General features: G+C 42.3%; 1 protein-coding gene across 1 annotated transcript; it reads left to right on the plus strand.

The window, feature by feature from the left end:
* Positions 1-1,432: 1,432 nt before the first annotated feature.
* Positions 1,433-23,852, plus strand: kcnj3a (potassium inwardly rectifying channel subfamily J member 3a). Its single transcript, XM_034574121.1, has 3 exons — positions 1,433-2,110; positions 3,317-3,533; positions 22,012-23,852. The coding sequence occupies exons 1-3, from the start codon at positions 1,433-1,435 to the stop codon at positions 22,605-22,607; spliced, it is 1,491 nt and encodes a 496-aa protein (XP_034430012.1). The 3' UTR covers positions 22,608-23,852.
* The last annotated feature ends 438 nt before the right edge of the window (positions 23,853-24,290 follow it).

Below are 24,290 nucleotides of genomic sequence, written 5' to 3' on the forward strand. Positions count from 1 at the left end.
CATGTGGCATTGATATGATAAGTGAATTCAGGGTAGTGCAACCTGATTGCAGCTCCCCCCCCCCCCCCCTGAGATCTCATACAGTTTGCTGTGAGTGTCAGCAGCTTTCCGTGCAACGCTTGTTTTCTCCGTTAAGGATGTCGTGCACAGAGTGGGGCCGGTGCAGTCACCCATGGGATGACATTTAGGGGTTATCATGTGGCTGCACAGGTGACCCTGAGGATCAGGAAGCAAAATAAAGTGGTTACTAGAAATATATACATATTTACTCAGCATTGTGAGGATATACTTTATGGCAGTGTATGTGCAACACAGAAATATGTACTGTTTTAATCATATCTGGGGTGTTTTAGTGTATTAATCATTTTGGATGCAGTGATTTATTATAAATAGCTGTGTTTGTAGCCATCATGACATCTTGGCTGCAGTTTCACACGGCCTATGTGATCACTTGGAGAGAAAAAAAACTGTCAAACCAGGCGAACTCTCTCTCTCTCCTCCTCCTCCTCCTCCTCGTCGTCCTCCTCCTCCTACTCCTCCAAATTGTCTGTCTTTGTGGAACCACTAGGCAACAGTGAGTGCATTACTGGAAACGTGGAAATGCGCAGGAGCCGCACAGAGGAACCGAAGGCACAGAAGCATCATCCGATCGAGCCCAAAGAAACATTTGGTGGATCTCTGCACCGCCGAACCATGACAACCCTGTCGACATTGTCCTAGAAGCAAAAGGGGGGAAGGTGCCCAAGAAGGAGCCCCGACAATCGGCGTCGATGCGCGCAGCCCAAAATGACGACGGTGGGACAGTGATCTTCCTCCTCCAGCTGCTCGTCATCTTTTGCGGCCACACGCTCGGATGCAACTCGCCTCCTATGTGTACACACCACACAGGCAGGATTGGAAACCGACTGCTCTCCAACACGGTCGCAAGTGCGCGCGGAGACGTTTCATCCTGGCAGCCGTTCCCCGCGAATAATTACGCAGAGATTTTGGCGTTTGACGGGGCACTGAGGGATTTCGAAGTTTCGCATGAAAACTTGCCGCGTGCGCGTGTACACTTTCTGAACGGGTCCACGCAGCCACAGCTCTTCCACAGGGCGATGAGTAATCCGCGTTTTGGATAGGCTGCCTCCTCTCCTGTGCGTCGCTTATATGGATTCATATGGCTCCTGTGCTCGGTGTTTGAAAACTACTCGCACGTTGTTGACGTTCCATGGCTGTGGACAGCAGCAGCAGTAGTGCGCGGCGAAAGAGGACGATGCAAGACTAACTGGGGGCGAACACAGCGCACTTTTATCGCCTTCTCTCTCTTTTTGCGCACAAGGAGGCATTGCGCACAGGCTGCAGCAACTACAGCCCCGGACTTTTTTTCTTTTTCTTTTCTCATTTCACTGACTCCTTTGTTATTTCCTTTCCTTTCTGCTGTCATCGTAGTATGTCTGCACTTCGAAAGAAATTTGGGGACGATTATCAGGTAGTGACCACCTCATCTAGCGGGTCTGGATTCAACCAGCATCCCCCGGAGAAGAAGAGGAAGAGGCAGCGGTTCGTGGATAAGAATGGGCGATGTAACGTCCAGCATGGGAACCTGGGTGGCGAGACCAGCAGATACCTCTCAGACTTATTCACGACACTGGTAGACTTGAAATGGCGCTGGAACCTGTTTATCTTCATCCTCACCTACACGGTCGCGTGGCTCTTCATGGCCTTCATGTGGTGGTGCATCGCCTACATCCGAGGGGACCTCAACAGGGCGCACAACGACAAGTACACCCCATGCGTGGCCAACGTGTACAACTTTCCCTCAGCCTTCCTCTTCTTCATAGAGACCGAGGCCACCATAGGCTACGGTTACAGATACATCACGGACAAGTGCCCCGAGGGGATCATTCTCTTTCTGTTCCAGTCGATCCTCGGGTCGATCGTCGATGCCTTTCTGATCGGCTGCATGTTCATCAAGATGTCTCAGCCCAAGAAAAGGGCCGAGACGCTGATGTTCAGTGAACATGCGGTGATCTCCATGCGGGATGGGAAACTAACTCTCATGTTCAGGGTCGGGAACCTGCGTAACAGCCATATGGTCTCTGCACAGATCCGCTGCAAACTGCTGAAAGTAAGTGGTGCTACTTTGATAATGCATTCTGACATTTAATTGTTCCTTCCAATGGTTTGTTTATGGCCCACTTCATGAAAAAAAAAGAAACAGGAAGGCCTACACACTGGCATTTAAGCCTACACCATCCGTGCACAAATATATGAGGTACACAGTGGATGTGAGACAATCCAAAAACCAGTTTGTAGCACAGACGTTTAGCTTTTTCTTAAACCTTGCAAATTACTCATGGCCTCACCAAAATGTCCCACATGTCACATTTTGTTTATATTCTTATTTCTGTGTGGCTGCTGTCGATCATTTAGGAGACTGTCTCTGGATTTCTCTGCTGTCCTGGCTTCACAGAAGTCTGTAATAAACCTATAACAACATTCTACAATGCAAATGCACGTCCTCCAGTTGTAACATATAGGAATCTAGTAGTAGTATATTCAGGAGTTATACAAGTGAACATAGGCGACTGGCCTTGCTTGTGTTTCTTGAAGAAATACATGCAAATCCAGTTCAGGGGTTCTCAAAGTGGGGTACAGAGCACCCCAAGGGTACTTGAGGGGTACAGAGGGTCCCTGGCAAAAAGAGGAATCGTTCATTTTCACTATAATTTCATCCATAGGCAACACACTGACAGAATATATGACTATTTTGGTCCTGGATATTCATACACTTCCTGTAATAACACATCGAAAAGCAAAAACCTTCATAAAAGGGGGAGTGTGGTCTATAGTTTGTGTGAGTTACGGTGCCTTGAAGTGCCAAAGTCCGAGAACCACTGGCCTTTCTTGTACAATCCCATGACCTGGATGACTGAGCATCCTGACAGATACAGTGCTAGTATAGGAGATTACATGTGGGCTCCCATTCATTTTTAATAAGGTAAGTATAAACTCAGTAAGACAGACTGCAACCACACCCATCTTAGTGAATTGCGTCTCTTCATATAGACTAATAAACTGAGTATCTAGACATTTGAACCGACTGACTTGTCCCACTTGTTCGAAACTAACCCATTTTTTGACTCAGTGGCACATCACGTCACAAGCTGAGAGGGATATTCTTCCAGCTTTAAAAATAACGCAGGAAAAACGCAGTCAGTTTTGTTTCTGACGGCACACAGGCCTGTGTGAAGCTATAGATGGTTAAGTGTGTCTTCCCCCTTCCTTCCCCCCTCCACCAAACATCTCTGTCTCTCTCTGTACGCTCCCTTAGTCTCGCCAGACGCCCGAAGGCGAGTTTCTTCCGCTGGATCAGTTGGAGTTGGACGTGGGTTTCAGCACAGGGGCCGACCAGCTCTTTCTCGTCTCACCGCTCACGATCTGCCATGTGATCGACCCCAAAAGCCCCTTCTACGACCTCTCCCAGAGATCCATGCAAACGGATCAGTTTGAAATTGTGGTGATACTAGAAGGGATAGTAGAGACGACAGGTGAGTGCCCAATAATGATATGCGTCTTCACAGGCCTGCTCCTGGTGAAAACAAGAGTCTGTTTTCCTGCATGATGTGGGTGCAGGTGTCGTGAATACAGGAGCTGAAGATGTTGCTTGGTCCTTGGACGTGTTTGTCCTGTATTTCTAAACCCCCATGAATAATAGTGAGGGATTTCAGAGGTGTTAATGGACTTACTATTGACCTCATGATTGCTTTTCATTGATTTTTATTTCTGTGGCAGCCATACACAGTTGTTAATAATAACAGTGCTTAGCCTTCATAAACCATAGATTATTGGGGGGTTTTTTTAGCAGGTTTTAAGTGCAGTAATTTTAATCTATGCATTAAAAGACTTCATGGGAATGAGGGAGTAGAGCCACTGAACACTTTGAGACTCTGTCAGGTCCGTGTCAGGCAACGTGCATTTTCTTCTTTTCTCATTCGAGACAAATTCCATTCCTCCTCGTCTGTGCCCCGGACGGCACTCGTACCTCACAGCGGCTCTTCTCAGAGGGGATAATAATTTGCTTTCTTAGGTCCCTCGGGAATTAGGGAATTCCATTTCAACACAAGATGAGTAACGCCCCGAGAAAAATCCTCCACCGAGGTCATTTCAAATTCAGCCATTTATTTGACACGGCTGATATTGTAGTGCGGGGAAAGCTCCCTCACTGGTGTAGAGCGAACAGAGGAGCAGTTGTAATATGTTGGTTCAGAGGAAGCAGCATATGGAGATGTGACAGGGAGGCTTGCAGGCTGACACTGCAGATGGCAATTAGCAAAGATATTCTGCTCCTTATAGTATGGAGAGACAGTTTTTTTTTAAAGTCTCTGAGATGTAACTGACATATGATCCGTCGATTCCAGACACGCCGGATTTAAGTCAGGTCATTTAGATGTGACTAAAAGAGGGCAAAGTTTTATAATAAATCCTAATGTACGACAGTATCTACATTGGACTTAGTGGCGTCAGATATGCCCATTGTTTTCTTTTACGAGAGTAATTGTAATACTAATACACTTGTCTTTGTTGTTAAGTATGAATATCTTAGATTATTATCCTTGATGAATTGGTAGATATTTATAGTCGTCAGTATGTGTCATCATATCGTCCTCATTTATAAGAGTCACCATCTCAGTCTTAATTAAACTGATTTGGCCTCAGTCTGTGGGACCGTGTTATGCTCACGTTTGTGCTGCGCAGCCGTTCCTGCATTAAGGAGCGGATGTGCTCGTGTGAAGTTGGTGGAAAGGCTGATGTAGAAACAATCTATGGTTAAAAATTGATGTACAGTGAAAGTCTAAATCCTCAGATGCCTTCATTTCTGGCCAATGTAACTCTGTTTCCATGGCAACCTCTCCTTGAGTATTCAGGATTGCAGCACTGCACCTAAACTTAGCTTTTTTTTATTATTATTATTATTATTCCTATGGTATAGGAATCACAACCCAATTTTTCAGCAATAAAGCGGGCAAACATGCGTCGTCGAACATGAGATGAATTTGCTCTGCCGATTAAATCTCCTGGCGCTGAGGAGGATATCTTCTGAAATATGAAAAGCCCACAGAGGTGTAACGGTACCGCGGAGCACTCGCTAGAACAGGTGATACAGCAGAGGAAGAAAAAGATAAAATATTTATGAGGCTCAGTGTTTACTAGCGAAGAAGCTGCCCAGCTCCCCAGGTCTGTCTTTTTTTCTTTTTGTTACGTGGTAAAACCAGTGTCCGCAACACAACTTAAAACACTCCTCCCTGCAGATTATGCCTCACAATCTGCGCCTCTCTCATCTTCCTGCTAAATAACAACAGACACAACAGTATACCCGTTTTGGTATTGTGACCATTTGCTCCCCTGACAGGACACAAAAATAATCTGGGCTGATTTTCGACGTAACCTCGGACAACCTCTACATTTTCGAGGCGAGAGCTAGTCCTCGCTCCTGTTTGAACAGGAGCCCAATCAGTTTTTTGATCACCACCTCAGTATGGTGCACCTTTCAAATGAGACCGGGAGGATGTCTCGCAGCAGCATATTTTCTTCTGGAGCGATGCCAGTTGTGGCTTTGTGGTGTTGAGTTGGTTTTCGAACGCGGCCGCAGGGAGTTGTTACGCTGCGGAGGCTGAGGATGCCTTTAAGGCCACATTGCAGTTAATGCACTGTACATGTGATCTCACTGCATTGCCCGAAAGGAAAAAAAGAGTCTTTCTGTAAGGAAGGAAAAAAACAGCAGAAACAAGAAGCTCATAGTAACAAGTTTTGGATGCGTTAACAGCAGTAACACGGACCATTTCTGACATGATTACAATCAATACAAACAACACAGACCACATCATTTCACAGCAAATAGCTTTACAGTGAGGTCAGTGTGTGTGTGTGTGTGTGTGTGTGTGTGTGTGTGTGTGTGTGTGTGTGTGTGTGTGTGTGTGTGTGTGTGTGTGTGTGTGTGTGTGTGTGAGCGCTCCATCCCCATCCCCCTGTCACTTGGTTGATGTGAATCTGCTCACAACACCAAGCCTGAATCAATCTTGTGCACTGCGTGACAGGTGCTTGGGTAACAAAAGAGAAAATAATTCAGCATAAGTGAAAAATGCGTCATTACTGCAGCCCAGCTGATGTTGACTGTGTGTGTGCAGTTTTAATTCCAATAAATACCAATACCTTCTAATATATTCAGAGGTTTTTCATTGTAGGGTTCAGCAAAAACATTTTTTGGACAATGAGCTTCTTAATTCTCACAGACTCTGCAGTGCAGCAGCGTCTGCTCAGCTGTGATACTGTACGCTTGAATCTGCTCGACAAAGTCATCACAGTTATTATGAAAACTATATTATCTCTTTGAGCTATGGTTAGTCATGTCAGGTCAGGGCAACAAGGTTCCTGGTTCGAATCCCGGGTTGGCCGGAGATCTCCTTTGTGGAGTTTGCATGTTCTTCTCATGTCTGCGTCAGTTGCCTCCTTGTACTCCGGCTTCTAAAGACATGCAGATTGGGTTTATGTTAACTGGAGACTCTAAATATAAAGTAGAGGTGTGAATGTGACTGTGAGTCTCTGCGAGTTTGTCTCAGTATGTTGGCCCTGTGATACGGTTTATCCAGGGTGTATCCCGCTTCTCTTGCAATGTCAGCGGGGCTCGTCCCCTGCGACCCCCATAGCGGTATAGATAATCGCTGGATGGAGGGATTATTACATATCATATGCATTTTAGGCTTTGAAAACTGTGTGAGGGATGTAGTTTATTCTTGACAACTTAATTATTGTTTAGTGTGCAGTTTATATTATTGATGAATACTTTAATATAAACAAACAATTTCATAAAAATTACCCATCACCATTTCTCAGAGCCTAAGACAATGTCTTCAAATAACTTTTTATTCTGACAGTTCAAAAGCCGAAGATAATCAGTGGTGTAAAACAGAGAGAAGCAGTAAATCATCCCAATCGAAGACGAGGAATTAATGAATGTTTGGCATTTTTGCTTAAAAATAACAGACACACTATTGTATATGTCATATATTGAGGAAATTATTACATTTGCCAAGTTGCTCACTCACAATATATTTCATTTCATTCCTCTGCAGTGTCTGCTCTGGTCATAGAAACTAAACCCTGATAAGAGTTCATCATGGTTACGTACAGGCACTCACAACACTCAGTCGTCTTGTCTGATGAGGCTCCGGTTTGAGCTTTAGTTGCCTGATGCACCTTGACTCCTTCCCCTTATCTTCCACAAAACCATGCATGTTTATTATTTGTAGCCATGGTGACCAAGGTCTAGTACGCCTTCGAACGTTAGCTATTTCAGGAGACGCCTCTGTGAGTCATATCGGAGGGTATACAGACAAATGACCTACATGGTCGTTAAGGTTGGTGGACTTGTTAGTTTTATACACCTCATAGGTGGTCAGGGTGGGGGGTGAGTGAACAAAGCATCTTAGCTCCTGACCCAAGGTGTCACATTCTGAGTCCCATCTGTTTGTCAGGTTTCAGCGACAAAAGTACCTTGGTCAAAATGAGAAAAGATTGTTAGTTTTAGTTTAATGTTAATAAACTTGTGATGTCTCGAGTCACTGCAGACTTTCAAAACATTTATCTTTCCTTGAAGTGGACGATGCAATTGTGCACTTGTGACGTCATTTGGATCAAGAGTCTACACTGAAAAAAGAAAATAGTTTGCTAACTTAAAAAATGTCTTGTTAAGACAGAAATGAATCAAGTTTGTTCAATTTAAAGTTAAAAACTTTGATCAGTGGTGGAGCTGTGCTCCATCCAACCCCTGACCAATCATGAGTCAGTCTCAGCTGTCAATCATAATGTTATTCAATGTGTTCTTTGACTTTTTAGTATAGTCCCATCTGCTAACATGGAGGAGGCAGGGCTTATTACCTATACTGCAGCCAGCCACCAGGGGAGAGCGAGCTGTTTTCACTTTTGGTAGCTGTTATGTTGTAGCTCCACCGGGCTTCAACTGAAAAGAGCTGTGTGTGTGTGTGTGTGTGTGTGTGTGTGTGTGTGTGTGTGTGCGCGCGCGCAGGGCCTTTCATTTATTTCACAACTCCACTGATGTCAAATTATACTAGATATTAAGAACACAGTGTTTATGTGTTGAAATAATACAAAATAATATGAAAACAAATTGTACTTTAATGACATCTTGATGCCACTGCAGGGACATTTCCTCTGTTCCACGACAGAGCCGACGATGACCTGACTTTGACTCCCCGAGTTGAATCTGCATGGAGTCTTAAAATACATCAGGAGTTGAGATAAGTGTCCCATTAACACCAGTAATGCTGTTCAGCACTACAAAGGCTTAAATCCCAGGCCAGAGGCAATCTGTTCATTTGTGGCGCTGATTCTTGAGAACCCGAAATAAACTGTAGCTGCCAGTGACAATCGTTTATGTTCCTCCAACCATGAAACTAATCAGTGTGTTTTGCACAACTAAATTAATTTTATGATTTTCCCTGTTTAAATTGCACAGGACGTAGTACACCGCAACGCTCCTGTTTAAACGCTGTAGCTCACATATGCTGAAGACGTGCATCTGTGCAGTTTTCAGATCGGAGACGTGAAAAGCAACAAAGGTAAACAAGCTGCTGATTTATTTCACCGAGAACTCGTTTTCATTATGGGACAGAAAGACGAGCTGTCAGCACATTAGTCAAGCCTGAAATTTAGTATAATGTCTTAGTTCTAACACGGTGGCAAAACACACTGATCTCCACCAGCTCTGCAAAGTGTTTTTAAATTCACTCATCAGCTGTGAAGAGCAGTGATTCATGAGCGCAAACTGTATCATCAGCATAAACCTTTTTCCCTCTCAGATTGACGTGACTTTAATGCAAATGAGTGCGATCATTAAACTCGCCCTGAAACTCAGAAAACACCGCAAATGTGTCTGTCACATTTAAAACTGCTGGCAAAGTTACCCAGGTTTTTATTAAAATTCATAGGCATAAAGTTTACTCCGAGATAAACTGTGTAAACTATCTTAGTATTTATTTAGATGCTTGTATTTGTTTGCTCAGTGAGATTCACTTAGATTTTATTTCATTTCTGTGTGGTGACGCTTCAAATTTGACCTCCCGGAAAACACACTCTACATTATCTCCATATTTGTATATATCATCTATTGAATGTGTGTTTTACATGAAACGCTGCGTCTCATCTCATCGCTTGATTTGAATTATGAGGCAAATTATTGCAAAAATATCAACAAACGCTGCTTCCTCATATTTGATAAAGTTGTGCATTGATCTTGATTGTTTTCAAAGATTTCGGCCGCCCCCCCCTCGTTATTCCTATCGCTGCAGGGCTTTCCTATGATTCACTGTTACAGAATGAAAAAAAATTTAATATCCCAGTTATCTGCTCGTTTTGAAACGAGTGTGGGTGGTTAGGGGTTGGTTGCATATAGACTGGATCAACTGGTCATGTTTATTCATATGTTTCGATCTGCATGAATGCAGTGTGTTACTGGTGAGAATAGCTTTGTATAATGAAGTACCTACAGTATATGCTCATTATTTCTACCTGTGCATGGAACTGTCTTGAACTGTGTTTGGACCTGAATCAATAACAACGAATATTGTGATCTGAATCATGCACATAGATGGATTTAGGATCAGATATATTCATTCTGAATAAAAAGGCACTAAATAGACTATTGCTTCTCATTTAAGGTCAATAAGAGTAATAACCAGACCTGGGCAGTGGGAAAATGATTTTGTTATACAATACACTCAGCATAGCTCCAATTAAGTCATTGTTGTGCAACAAATACACACGTATCATATGTTTAGAAAATGAAAATTGGAGTAATAATTGCTTTGATTCAGACTATGTTTAGTAATAAAGCCAGCCAGCATAATTAATTGGAAACATCTATTGCCAGTGATTAGCCGAGCAGCCGATGTCATGGCTTGATCTGTGTTTTGTCATCCGCAGCAGTAATTGAAATAAAAATGGAGAGCTTTCTGTGGTGCTGCAGGCCTGATAGTTTTAATCATACGAGTGAGAGGCTGTAGCCCCGGAGGTCCGGGGTCGCCTGAAGTCGGGAGCTCCGGAGCTCAGGTAAACACTGACACAGGCGAACCCCGGGTATGAGCCCGCTGTTACAGGCCGTTCCGTCCTCTGCGGGAAATGACCATAATTCATTCGGAGTCATTACACCGAAAGCGAGCGCTGTCTTCCGAGTGTCGTGTTCCCCGCCAAAGTCCCCGTGGGTCAAAGGTTTAAAGTGGGTTCAGCGGTGAAGTTAGTGCCGCAGATCAGGTGAGAGCGGAGTTTCCAATTAAATCTAATATGCTCAGGGTGAGGGCTCTGGAGAGAAGTGTCTTCCCCTGCTGAGCTCCACCTGTGCAGCAGAGGTGATGGAGAGGAGCCACGTGTTGGATACCGTACAGCTCCCAGCTGTTTAAATGGATTTCAGGCTTTGGGTTCATTTGTCTTTATTAACGATACATTTTTACAGCTACCTGCTTTGAATATTTCAGCGCAGCCATGTTTATAGTGTTTAATATGATTTATAATGTGCATGGAAAGGTGTAGTGATACATAGAGCCTGGACCTGAATGTGATAAAGCAATAATGCACATTTTCTGGTCATCTTTATTTAAACAGGATGGACAGTGGGTTATATTATTTATTATGTTAATCTGAAAATTTCTGTAGTATGAACGAGTACTTTTTATCTGATTTGAGGTAGTTATACTTTTTACTTGCAAGTCCAATTCAGTTGAGTAGCTTTAGTTACTAGTCACTTTCCAGATTAATATAGTAAATGGACTGTATTTGTACAGCACTTTCACCATTTACCCATTCACACACACACACACACACACACACACACACACACACACACACACACACACAAACACACGCATTCTTACTGCCACACTCACCCTCATTAATATTTTACATATAAAACCATACTATGATTTATTATAGGACATAATGAATTGTTACTGAAGAAATCAACCCAAACAAAATAAATAAACAAGTTAATGGCTCAGTGTGTAAGATTTAGGTGAAAGGGATCAGTTGGCAGCAATTGAATATAAAATAATCCTACTGAAGAAGAATGAATTATAATAAAAGATATTCAATTCAGTTCAATTTTAAAGGCCAAATCATAACATAATAAGGTCAAGACCTTAACATTTATAGAGAGACACAACAGTTCCCACAATGAGCAAGCACTTTGGCGACTGTGGGAGAAAAAAAATCCTTCATTAACTAGAAGTGACATCCAATCCTCAATGGCAGTTAGGCACTCTACTAGGACATGTTGTCTGGCTTAAAAGACAAGTAGATTTGGGTGTCATCGGCAAAGGAATGATTTGAAATACCATTAAAATTGCTGGTGACGTTTCCTGACGGGAGCATGTACAGCGAAAATAGGATTGGACCAAGAATAGAACCTTGTGGCACCCCGCACATCAGTGGAGCCAAGGATGAGATGTTATTTCCAATGGAAACTAATATTTCTCTATCTGCGAGATAAGACTTGAACCATCTAAGGGCAATTCCGGATATGCCGAGGCACTCTTAGTCTATTGATGAAAATGTTTTGGTCAATGGTGTCAAATAAGGTCAAGGAGCAGCAATACGGAGCAATCTCCAGCATCGGCAGACATCGATAAATCATTTGTAATTTTGAGATGAGCAGTTTCAGTATTGAGTCGTTTGCGTTTGAGTTATTGGCCACCGGTATCACTTAAAAATAATACTAATTAAAAAAAATACCCTACAATGAGCCCTTTATATTTAAATACTCAATATTTACCTCTCTACGGAGGCTGCCATATTGAGCAGTCCAAACTGGAAAATCTAAACTCCTTTCGAGTCTTTATAACAACTGAAGGATACCACAGGTTCTCTTTCATGTTTCATGTCACTAAATTCTACACACTGAAACTTTAAAATAGGTTAAACTTTACTCTGTTCTAAGGAGCTTTTTATGATGTTACTTCTGTATCTTTTCTTCAAAGACTTTTATTATTATTATTAGTTTTTAGCGATACCAGTGGCCATTGAATGAACTGCAGTCAGCATCCTATTGCTCATTCTGGCCTGTGCTTGCACCTCATAAGTCAGTGCGAGCGAGCACACTGGGCATAAAAGAAACTCAACATGAATGACATCATGTTGATAAATTTAATAATATCAATTATTTATTAATAGTAATTATTATGCACACTTATTATAGTTTGATTATTAACTATATTTAAGACTATAGACCAGCGGTGTCCAATTAAAAATTCCAAGAGGTCCAATTAGTGGAAACATCCTCAATCAGTCGTCTTCCTCCCGCTGCTGTTCTCTACTGAGTACTGGATTGTAGCAGACTGTATTCTACCTACACTGTGCACTGGTTGACAATATAATAAATATTTATTACTATAGAAATAATACAGCTTTCAAGTCATTCCAAGAATCAGTCTAGTTTATAAGCTGCACATGCATTTGTTGCAACACTGTTGGAATCGTATACTATATCTGTATATGAGCAGCGACTGCACAATGACTCATTACGCTCTGCTGAAAGGCAGCCTGAATCTTATCAAAGAACACTGAAGTCAGCAAGACTAGTTTTACATAAGCAAACAAGGATATTCCAGGACGGCATTGTGAGATTTACCTCCTATGTCTTCTGTACATACAATAATTGCACTGGGGGTGAACTCCACATAATGGGCAGTGCAGTGAACCAGCTATGACATCCCGGATTCATTATCCCTTTTTAGATGAACTGTGCGAGCTTCCCAAGGGGGGAGAACGGTAATTGTGTCTTGAGGGATTTGTCAAGTCCCTGTTGGATGGCAATAAATCACAGGTAGACGAGGTGTGGTGTCAGACCTGGGATGAAGTTGCTCCGTGACGAAAGCAAGCAGAGAATGCATTCGCCAACAATGCGCCGCAATCTCCTTGTCATGCCGCGAAGAGTTAGACATAATTGACTATGTCTCTGTTGTTATTGTCTCAGAAGACGTGCACGCCGTGAAGTTGTGACACTTTCTCTGATGATTATAGCAACACAAACAGGAGACCTCAACATTAACCCTCGTCTACTCGAAGGATGGAGGAAAATGCTAAATGGCCATAATTGAGATGATATTGTCGCTCCGCTCGTTTGAGGTGATGAGGACGGTTGTTGTGCAGTTGCAGTGTTGGTCAGTGGCAGGATTGATTGGTGGAGATGCGACCATCCCTGAAGTGCAGGTGAATCAATCGTGCCGTCTAAGCGAGGAGCCGTACGGACATGTTGTTCTTGAAGCTTGTCTTCGAGCCGGACCCTCCTCTGGGATGTCTCTTTCTATTTTTGTCACTCAGACATGCTTGAGTTTACTGGGATAATCTGCTCTCTAACTCAATTGACAAACTCGGGGAAAAACCAAACAATGGAGTCTTGATCTGAACAGCGAGTCTCTCCTTGTTAAGATCTCTTAAGGCTCAGAAATCGCACCCCCCACCCCCCGTCTTCCAGCTGTAACTTCTAAACTAAGTAGCCTTAATAGCTGAAATCAATATGAGAGTAAATGGCTTTCACTCATTGTCTGAAAATGGTTTTCTGATCATTTCTGCACTTAATAATTCAAATCATTCATAGCCTCAGGTGGTGTGAGCATATCCCCAGTGTGATTTTCCCTATTCAACCATTAGTGATTGTCTGGCCTAAAGGAAATCCATCGATTGCTGTTTTGCTCAACTGGTTCCCTTTGCAGCAATAATCAGCACTGCCTTCACTTGGTAATGTGCGCTCTCCTGGCTGTGTTAATGGCCTGCAGCCATATGTTCCCGCAGCCTGCCTGACACCCCACCTTGAGTGGAGATGTTTGGCAGCCCCTGCTCCAATTCCCTTCCCTTCCTTCCCTCTCCAGCAGCCTCCACACACTCAAGCAATCTCCTCAGTATCCAGGCTCTCCCCTCCCCCACCCAGTGCACTTCCCCTGCCTGCTCCCCTCCACCGGCTTCCCACTTGTTCTCATCACTCAGTCGGTGCTGTGCGGCTGGATTAAAACCTCAGAGCTGCAAACATCCAGAAGCCACCTTCACTAATGGATCACACACCAAAACGTTATTTAACCGAGGGGACTTATTTCAATCTTCGAGAAGTCAAACTGTGAAAAACAGGTCACTGGATGCTTCTGGATTTCTTCTCTACATTTATACCACTTGATGGTGGTCACCATAGAAACAAAATAATCAGACAGGACTCATGGCCACAATAACAGTGTCTGTATCAAAATGGGATTTTTAAAAACCTATTATAGGTACAAATTCCTCTATCCTTCGTAACATTTCATTGAAAAGAAAAAAGAAGTCAGTTGTGAAAAGCCAAACTACTCAGAAATATATTACTGTGACTCGAGAATTGAACTTTCCTCTCTTCAGGAAGACACATACACTGAATATAAAGATGTACGACATGACAGCTCCCTAAAGGTGAAGCCAAAAATCGATCCCTTGTGGCTGCCTGCAGTATATGTCACAACCCCTGCCTCCACCGTGTTAGTGGATGCGGGACGTGGACTAAAAAGTCACTTAAATCAAATTTTCTTAAAGATGGTTTCTGTTATTTTAGAAGTACACTCCAACCTGAAGAGTCTTTTTCAACACGCCTGCTGGGCCAGTGGGACTGCTGCAGGCAATGTGGACCCCCCACCCTTTATATGGAGTATAAGATACACTGCACAGTCTCATCACATAACCTGGTTTGTGGGATAAGCAAAGTGTCCATCTGCTGCTGAGCTAGCTCCGAGCCCAGGACGTTGCTACAAGGCTAGTTCCTGTAATGCGCTTGTTTAGCTTGACAAGTAGTTGCATCACACTGCATCCTTTTTGCCAGCCAGTGGAACGTTTTGCCTGACCAACCAACCCATTCAGCTTAGGCCACACCTTCTCCCCCACTGTTAAGAATAGCTAACGATCACATCCCTTTCACTGACAAAATGGCTCCGGACACTGCAAACAATATTACATGCTGCGGCTCCATCCTCTGATCCCTACTATAGGCCGCCAACTCTGGCTCCAAAGGACATCATTGGTCCAAGATGGCAGCATCCGTATCCGGGATATTTTGGCTTAATTTCTTGATAGTTTGAGGAAGTGGCGATGTCGTCCATCTTTATTTACAGTCGATGGTTTAGATGCATAGCTCAGCATCTCGATATTCTCCTCCTCTTGTCTTTACATGAGTTACCTTATTCAGCACAGGAGCTGCATATGTTGCAACAAAGATCCCTGGAATTCAAATGAAAAACAGGTAATTGTTAAATTAATTGTTTTTCCTCACAATCCAGCGGTGCAGCAGATACATTTTTGTGGACAGCCTTGGCAACAGCGATCGTCCAACAATGGGATGAGTATTGGGCGGTGTTGTGTGGTGGCGCTCCGTGTCTGCAGCGTCCAGATTCTCATGCTTGTTTTCGCTCGCATTTTTTCTCATACATAACACTGGAGCTGCTTCCACATCCGTGATAGACTGTCAGGGGACTTTGCTGCCAGCACTGCACTGGTGAGTGAGTTTGCGTGTGTGTGTGTGTGACTGTTTGAGTGACTGAATGAAAAGGAAAGCCAGAGAGGAAGAGAGACAGAGGGATGGGAAGGTTATTTGTGATTTTGTCATTAAATGTGAGGTTGTGAGGAACTCTTCTTACGCCCACCTGACTTTTTTTCAGCGCCTTGCATTGTGCAAGAAGTCATATGAACCTTAATTTTCACATGGCTGTCAATTTCCAGTGTCATCTGCCTGGCGCCTGTGGGTTGTCGGATCAAAGAAAAGCAGTGATGTGTTTGATTTTAAAATCTAGAATAAGCCTCTGCCTGGGTGATTTGACCGAGGTGCAATAAATAGATCTGTGCTCTCGGGTCGGCCCCTTGACTTTCCTCTGTCCTCGTTGTGTCAAGTGCAGCTCTGTGGCTGAGGACACAACCGGGCCGCGCAGGGCCCCAAACGGATATGATCCTCCGGCTTCTACAACCTGGATAAGCTTCTTTCAGATGACTGGGACTGTGAATACCACTTAGGTTTTCTTTGTTTTTTTTCAGCTGCTATCAAGAAACACTGGCAGCCTGCCTCTGAGTTTACAGTGCTTTTCTATTCCAGCCACCAAAGAACCCATTTTATCTTGGCTGTCACTCTGCTGACTGCGGCTGCTTCACTTTGTGAGACCAGAGGAGCAGCTAGCTCTCTGTCACAGGGAAAAGTGCATTTACTTAGAGTTCCAAGCTGAGATGGCTTTTGGGCATCTAAATCTCAAAGTTTATTCTTGACACACAACTTCCTGCCTTTTTCCCAGTGCCTAATGGAATCAGTTGGGAGTCGGTGAAACACTGTTCAGTGCAGGGAGAGCACCTGTTATATAGTCACTTAGTTTGGATTATTTTTAGTGGTGTGGTTTTTGCTATGATGGCTGAAAAAACCTCAACACAAATCCACAGAACCCTGACATTTTTTTTTTCCCTCTGGTTTTCTATGCTCATCCTCCTCCTCTGAAATTCACCTTTAATGAAATGCATTTTCACATCCCCTCGGAATGTGTGGATTCAGCAGAGGATTACTCTAATGCCGTTCCTGTTGTCACATGTTATAGATATTACGAGCTCTAAACCGCCTGGCGAACTTCAGCGATGAAGGACTTCAGGATTTCACCCTTTTGTATGATTAAGATATAAATTAGCTAGTCAGGAAATATATATCCCTCAGCTTATATACTGTCGACATAGTTTTATGAAAATTAGATGGAAATGGCACGAAACAGCTCTTGCAAAGTTGATACTTTATTTTATTCATGTTTTAAGTCATTGCTCGTAGTTTTTTTTCGTTTTTTCTGTGTCTTAATTTTCAGATGATGTGTTTTAGGGCGGCACGGTGGTACAGTGTTTAGCCTCACAGTGTTTGCCTCACAGCAAGAAGGTTCCCTGTTCAAATCCCTGCTTGGAGTTTGCATGTTCTCTCTGTCTGTGTGTGATTCTCCAGTACTCCACACTACTTCTACTTCCTCCCACTGTCCAAACATATGCAGATTGGGGTTAGGGTAACTGGAGACTTTAAATCGTCCATTGGTGTAATCTTGTCTTGGATAATAGATGATGGATGGATGGATGATGAGTTTGAGTCCCCGTTAGGTTTAGTTTTGTTGATGTACCGGCTCTTTAGTCTTTGAGTGGCAACAAGCCTTTAATTATCATTATTAGAGTTGGTTCCAAACCCCGGCTCCTCCAGTCTGCATGCTTTTAAAGTGTCCTTGGGCAAGACACTGAACCCTTAAATGCCTCTGATGCCAGAATTCAGTCAGACTCTGTGAATAATGTGGGATATGGGATATAACCTGTCCTGTAAGGTGCTTTGATTGGTCATTAGATGAGAAAGGCACCATATGAACACAGTGCACCTTATACGGTTGATATGATGAACATATTTGCAAAGAGGCACCTAGACATATCACTAGCAGACATAGATTCAGAATTCTTTCTAAGTTGTGTTTCTGTCTCCATGGCTAAACCCTAACCTGGAGCTGGGGCAGTCGTTTACCCATAAATGATCTGTACTAATACGATAAGTAACACACAGCAGTGCATTTACCTGCCCACGACACATATGTAGTCCTGCCAAATCAACCAGAACGCTGTTGATTCCCCCAACATTGATTCTGTAACAGTGGCGTAGCTAAATCTGTCACTGTATGGCACTTTATTGTGAACGGCCGCTCTGCTATGGATTTGAAATGTATCAGTATTGGCTCACACTGAGTCACAGAGGGGAACAGATAACCATTTACTGAAATTAGAAATGTAATGGATCCACAGAGTTACACATTTCTCTCCTAATGAGCTGAATGAAGAATTGTCTCTCCACCAATCGTAGTGATGTTTCTCCGTCATGGTTTCTTCTGCTTCCTTCTCTTCTACGGTGGTTTAACTGTATTATTAATATTGTTCATTTTGTTAATATTGTCTATTTTCTATTGTTAATGAATTAAAGAATGAATAAATCTGCTCATGTGTTGATTAGCTTTTATTATTTTTCATCATTGAGGCTTCTGAGGCTTCAGAAGATGGGACCTTATGCTACTTGAAAGGTTGCCATTTGATTAACATCAGAACTTCTCAGTCACAAAAATGGAAAACACCCTGTTAAATGTCGACATTTTCCATATCTCATGTGATGTGTTTTCCTGTTATAGTGGAAGGTTTTTATATACATAGCTCCGTAGGGCATCCTCATGGTATGGTTGGTAAAGATCTACACTATGTGTCGTTACAAAGTTTCTGGTACAAACCTGCAATGTTTGTGTCAAATGGGCAAAAATACCAGAAAAGTTTTTATTTTCAGGGTGTTTTCATATTTAAGAAATTATCTTTTATTTAAATATATAGTCAGGTGGACCTATGGAACCCAGAATATAGTTTAAAAAACTGTCCAAAAAGAATCTGACTCTGTGACTGAGCTTGTCTCGTTTCGCTCTGTGACATATGTGAACTGTTGTTACAGACACCTCTTACAGCATCTTACACCCCTCGTCAGAGGTGTTTCTGTCACAGCTGGGATGTCGCACAGTTGCATGTTCCCAGCAGAGAGGACTAAGTCGGTGTATGTGCTTCGACACGGCACAACACGTGTGCTATAGACACCGCAGACAAATCACAGTAATATACAGTGAGAGTGATGGATGACAGAGGAAGAGGCAGCTGCTCTGTGCTTTATTAACGATGACATTTCTAATAAGGGCTCTGGCCTTCACTGATGAGAAGCCACTAAAATGTATGATTTAGCCGCTGCACCAAAACAAAGGCTCTTTCAGATGAGGTTTTGTGTGGATGGATGATTTGACCCTGAATGAAAAATCCTTTCACAGCAGCCTGGATTATGCTTTTTTCCTTTTTTTTGTCTGCTTCTGTGATATAAGAAAGAGACTTTTGTTTTGTGTTGTCACTGTTACTTTTGCCCGAACTCAGCAGTGAAAGGTTTATGGCTGTTGCATGCGCACATTCCTACAGTTTTGTTTCCATAGAAACAGAGTCCTCGGGCAGGCGTGTATTTTAGAGTTACATAAGGATTTACCAGTATGAAATACACGCGGATATGAGTATTCTCATTTGACTGGATTTCTATTCTAAGTATTAATACACGGCAACTGCAGAACATATCAAATACGGGTTTTATTTTTTATGCTGGTGCTATTTCTGGATGTTCGACTGTACGAGTCGTTGTCGAACATATTCCTCTGCACAATGTGTCAGATTCCATCTCAAAATGAACTGTGGTTTGACACACTTCATTAGCATTGCCGAGTGTGTTATACCGTGTGCCATATGAATGTGGGTGTTGCATAACAGCTGGTCTTGAGCAACACAATTGGATGTATATGAGGCAGCCCAGGTCTATAATTATGGAACTGCTCAGGCATCAACCTTTGAATAATGTTTAGAAATTAACTGGATGTTAATGGCCATGATTAAGTCTAGTGCCGTTGTTAGGTTTTGAAGAAAGCTACCATTTATTAGATCATCTACATCCGAGAGTGGTCCTTTTTGGGGAGGGGGATGAGGAGGGATTCAGCCCCCAGGCCTGCAGGGTTCACAGGACAGAGGTCTTACAGTAACTCCTACACCATCTGCACGAACAGTAGAGCACTATTCTTAGCTGGTAGATGAGGCTGTTTAGCTGTTTCCTGTGGCAGCGTCACCTGAGGTGCAATTTCACTTCACTTGTTTAAACGTGTTTTCTCATCATGCATCTTGCTATCGATGTTTTAGTCCTGATTATATCCAGTGTGGATGTCCAATAGCTGCTAGAAAACATAAAAAACTGAGCGTTTCATACATCACAGCTCTTAGAATCCCTACATATAAGCCTGTTGAGGATAACATGGCGACAGTGTTTTGCCCGAAGGCAGCTGACACGCTCACAATAACATAAGATTTCCATTCACACTTAACTCTCGATCGCTTTGGCCCTAAAGTTCTCATTAGTTTAGCCCGCTTTATCCACTGCTGCACACTTCCATGTGCCCAAAGGCTCCGGGACTCTGACTCAATAGTGCAGAAGTAATACTTTGAATACCCCAAACGCACTTGATGTTCAGTCTCTCGCACATCTGCGCTTGTGTACAGCGCCGTTATCAGTGGATTCTTTTATGACCTTGGGAATCAGGCACAAACCACAGATGCCCCCATAATTTTCCACGATCCTCGCAATCGGCGGCGGCGTCTAGTTGTGAACGAGCACTTTGGACCCAACCGACGCTGCCAGAACAATATTAAGCTGGTAATTAAAACACGTGATAATAACCAACTGCAGTCGCTGATTTCCTAATGGATTTTAACAAGCCTGAACATGAGCACCCCCAGCCATTCCTCGCTGCTAAAAGAATGGCTGTTTGGACTGATATAACCAATTTAGTTGGGGGGTGGGGGTGTTCTAGAATGTAAAAGTAATTATAGATTTTCTATGCTCACTTTCTGTATGAAATTAAAGGGTTTTTTTTTCAGCAGAATGTTAAATATGCTAAGATGGATAGGGCTTTGCTGTAAGCAGTGCAGTGTGATATAATGCACAGGCAGATATGATGGTGCTGAGTAATCATTTGTACGCTTCCAATAACTTTGAATGTAAAAAAAAGGTTGATCATTAATGCAAACCTCATGATTCTTCTAATTACATTCATTTGTTTCTGAGGATACGAGGGGGAGTTTTTAAGCAGGGGTTTAATTCAGAGTCCCCTGTGAAGGATGATTTATTATAAAGGGTATCACAATCTACTATCTGATGCCAGATTTGCAGAGCACATGAACAAACCCAGAACATGCTAAAGAAGAATTTTTCTTTTAACTTGCAAATCTTCAAATGACAGAATTTAGGGCTTTTAAGTTGTCACATTCATTTTGTCTTTTCTCAAGATGAGCAATGTTATGAAGCTGGTACTTTATGTAACCGTATGTGTTTTGGATGAAATCTAATCAGTTTTATTGGGTAAGAAATCTCCTCACATAGAAATTAATGTTTGTGTAATTTAGACTTCAGACTTTTGCCTGCAGAAGTTTCTTGTCTGGGTTTGTCTCTCTGGAGATTGATTATCTTAATCTTTTATCTTTTGTAGCTACTAGTCAAGATTAAACTGTGGAGTGAGCTGTTAAGTAACATAAGAGCTGATGTGAAGAAGACCTGTGTTTTAACTAAATAAAATAAGTGTTTTTCTTAATGTAGACTTACATTTTTCCTTAAAAAATACATTAAATTCTATGGGTTGTTGTCTATATTATTTATGTGTCAACTTTAACCTATTTTTGAATGAAAAAAGAAACTTCACCAGCTTAAGTAAAGAAAAATCCAATGAATTTATTTATTTTTTCAAATTAAAGTGATCATTTGTTTTAATGTAACTTGTTAATCTCAATCTGAACAAATTTAATTATTTGGTTTCTCACCAATACATTTTTGAAGTTGGTTCATTGGTAATTTAAAATGTTCCTTTTTTAGTGTAATGTGGAGCCACAGGTAAACACTGCACTGACAGTTTGGCATTAGTAGTCAATTTAGAATGTGCTGGGCCTTTATAATTTAATAATTACCCATTTCTATTATATAAATAAACAAAACATAAAGCAAATACTCAGCTATACTTTTAATTATTTTTCAAGTTAGGCTGAAAATTGCTCATCATGTTTGAAAAGTGAAAATCAATTAAGCTTTTTATTTAGGCAGCTGGCTCCCTAATACATTAAGCGCTTATTAAATGTGTTTGCAGTATTGTTTGCTTTGTGATGCAGGAATCCCGGTGAATATTGTTGATTCTAATGGAGCAGTGCCAAGCATATAATGAAATCAGGGTTCTGCTGTTAAATACCAGAGTCATGAAGTGTTTTGTCTTAAATCATTAGACTCTGCTGTGTTGGGCTGTGACACATAATTTGTCATAATTTGTGAAGCCTCAGAGTTAATTGTGTGTTTTATTTCTTCCCTGACAGGGATGACCTGCCAAGCGAGGACGTCTTACACCGAGGACGAGGTCCTGTGGGGACACCGCTTCTTCCCAGTCATCTCCTTGGAGGAAGGCTTCTTCAAGGTGGACTACTCTCAGTTCCACGCCACATTCGAGGTGCCCACCACTCCGTACAGCGTGAAGGAGCAGGAGGAGGCTTTGCTCCTCTCCTCGCCCCTCATGGCTCCATCCCTGTGCAACAGCGGGGAGAAGAACAGCTCCCTGGACTGCCTGGAGACGCTGGAGGACAATGACAGCACCACCAAGCTGCCCACCAAGCTCCAGAAGATCACGGGACGGGAAGGCCTGCCCAAGAAGCTTCTGAGGATGAGCTCCACCACCTCAGAGATGACTTACAGCTTCGGAGACCTGCCCATGAAGCTGCAGCGAATCAGCTCTGTTCCCGGCGTCTCTGATGATAAGCATGGCGGTAAGGCCTCCAAGATGTGCACAGAGCCCATGAGCAAGTCAGTGGCGGACTTACCTCCCAAGCTGCAGCGACTGGCTGGGGGAGGTGGGGGCAGGATGGACGGACACCTACCGCCCAAACTCAGAAAGATGAATTCAGATCGCTTTACATAAAGCAGGCGACATATTTAACTTCTGCCATCCACCTTTATTCCCCCCTACCTGAAGTCCTTGTACTATTCCTAATTTATTAACGAACAATATTCTTATATTAAAAGAAATGTAGAATTTGTGCACAAATACCTTATATAAAGTAGGGTGATGGAATTGAGCACATTTGTCCCTGGGTGTAAGTGTACATGCTATGATGAAAGGTCTCTGACTCTTTTTTTTTTAGGACGATGTACAATTAGCACAATCTGGCATGTAAGAAACAGCGCATGTAGAACCGAATCTCAATAACTTCTGGCATGTCATTTATTGATATATTACTTTACATGAACGATTTCATTGGTAAATTGACTGACGGTGAGAAATTGCACAAAGCCATATGATTTACTACGTGGGAAACTTCTCATCACACGCTTCTGATTTTGTGGTGGTCGAAAGGCACATAACGTTTGTTTTCAGTTGATTGCTTTTGTTGTTTAAACGTAAAGTTGTGGCAATGTTATGTTGATTGCATGCTCCTCTTATTGACTTAGCTATACAAAGGTAATAGACAAAGATGTTTAGCCTTAACTATATTACCTTGTTTCCATTTTCATGTTTGTTCACAGCTGTATTTTTTGGTATTTCATATATAGAATATTTTACCATGTGCGATTTTATGATTTTATTAGTTGATCAAATTCCGAATATGTTGCCAGATGATGTGTTTTACGTTGGCAAAGGCATTATCTGCATCATGTGACCTGTCTGAACTGGGCACAATGCGAGACATCTTCACTTGCTTATTAAAGTAACACTTAAGTTGAAAGAGTCCATATTTGTACTTGATAAGCACAAAGCAATCATTCTATACTACCCGCTGATATTAGAAAGCATTTATGGGCATTTTTGTTATGAATTAACTGCTTCGGGGCTACAGTTCAGTACTGTGCAGTCACTTGCACTACAAAGTCAGTGTAGTAATCTGCAGTAGGCCTGTGTAGTCATATCAGACACGCCATTAGAATTTCAACTTAGGTGTTACTAGATTTAGAGGTGGGCCTGTAACGGTCGACATCCTCTCTCCTCTGTGATGAAAGCAATAATATTATAATGACTATAATCTTGATATAGCCACAGGGTCAACCACAGCCCGATATCCATCCTGTTTACTGAATCCATGCCATAAAATCTGGTTTTCTCTAAATGCATAAAATACATTGTATGATACCCAATCTCTTCAGGAATAAAGATCTAACTAACTGTTAAGCATCTCGCTACTTTGACCAGATGCAATGCATGCGTATCCAGTTCTAATCAAATAAATTGTTTTAAATAAGCCTATATAACAGGGGGGTGGTCAAAATGAAGGAAGAGCTACAACACTCTTACCTCACTGTAAAGAGCCTGTGCAGCTGCATCTACCACCATATAAGTCTAATCATTACCCAAGGCAAAGCACATTCAAATCATTTTCACCTTAAAGGAATAGGGCCACTCTGGGAAATATGATTATTTGCCTTCTTGCCAAGAGTTAGATTAAAAGGTTGATACCACTCTCACATTTGTACAGTTACTATGAAGCTAAAGAGCCAGCAGCCAGTTAGATTAGAGCATAAAGACGGGAAACATGAGAAATAACTAACCTGGCTCTGTTCATGCTATATTTCATTTCTTTAATCCGTCTGTTCTGTCAGTTTTAAAGGC

The sequence above is a fragment of the Hippoglossus hippoglossus genome, chromosome 21 (assembly GCF_009819705.1).
Source record: "Hippoglossus hippoglossus isolate fHipHip1 chromosome 21, fHipHip1.pri, whole genome shotgun sequence".
NCBI classification, from domain to species: domain Eukaryota; kingdom Metazoa; phylum Chordata; class Actinopteri; order Pleuronectiformes; family Pleuronectidae; genus Hippoglossus; species Hippoglossus hippoglossus.

Bases quoted from the DNA above. Each gene is read 5' to 3' on its own strand.
- kcnj3a (XM_034574121.1), top strand. From the start codon at position 1,433: ATGTCTGCACTTCGAAAGAAATTTGGGGACGATTATCAGGTAGTGACC. The intron at 2,111-3,316 runs GTAAGTGGTGCT...ACGCTCCCTTAG, and splicing joins TCCGCTGCAAACTGCTGAAA to TCTCGCCAGACGCCCGAAGG. The intron at 3,534-22,011 runs GTGAGTGCCCAA...CTTCCCTGACAG, and splicing joins AGGGATAGTAGAGACGACAG to GGATGACCTGCCAAGCGAGG.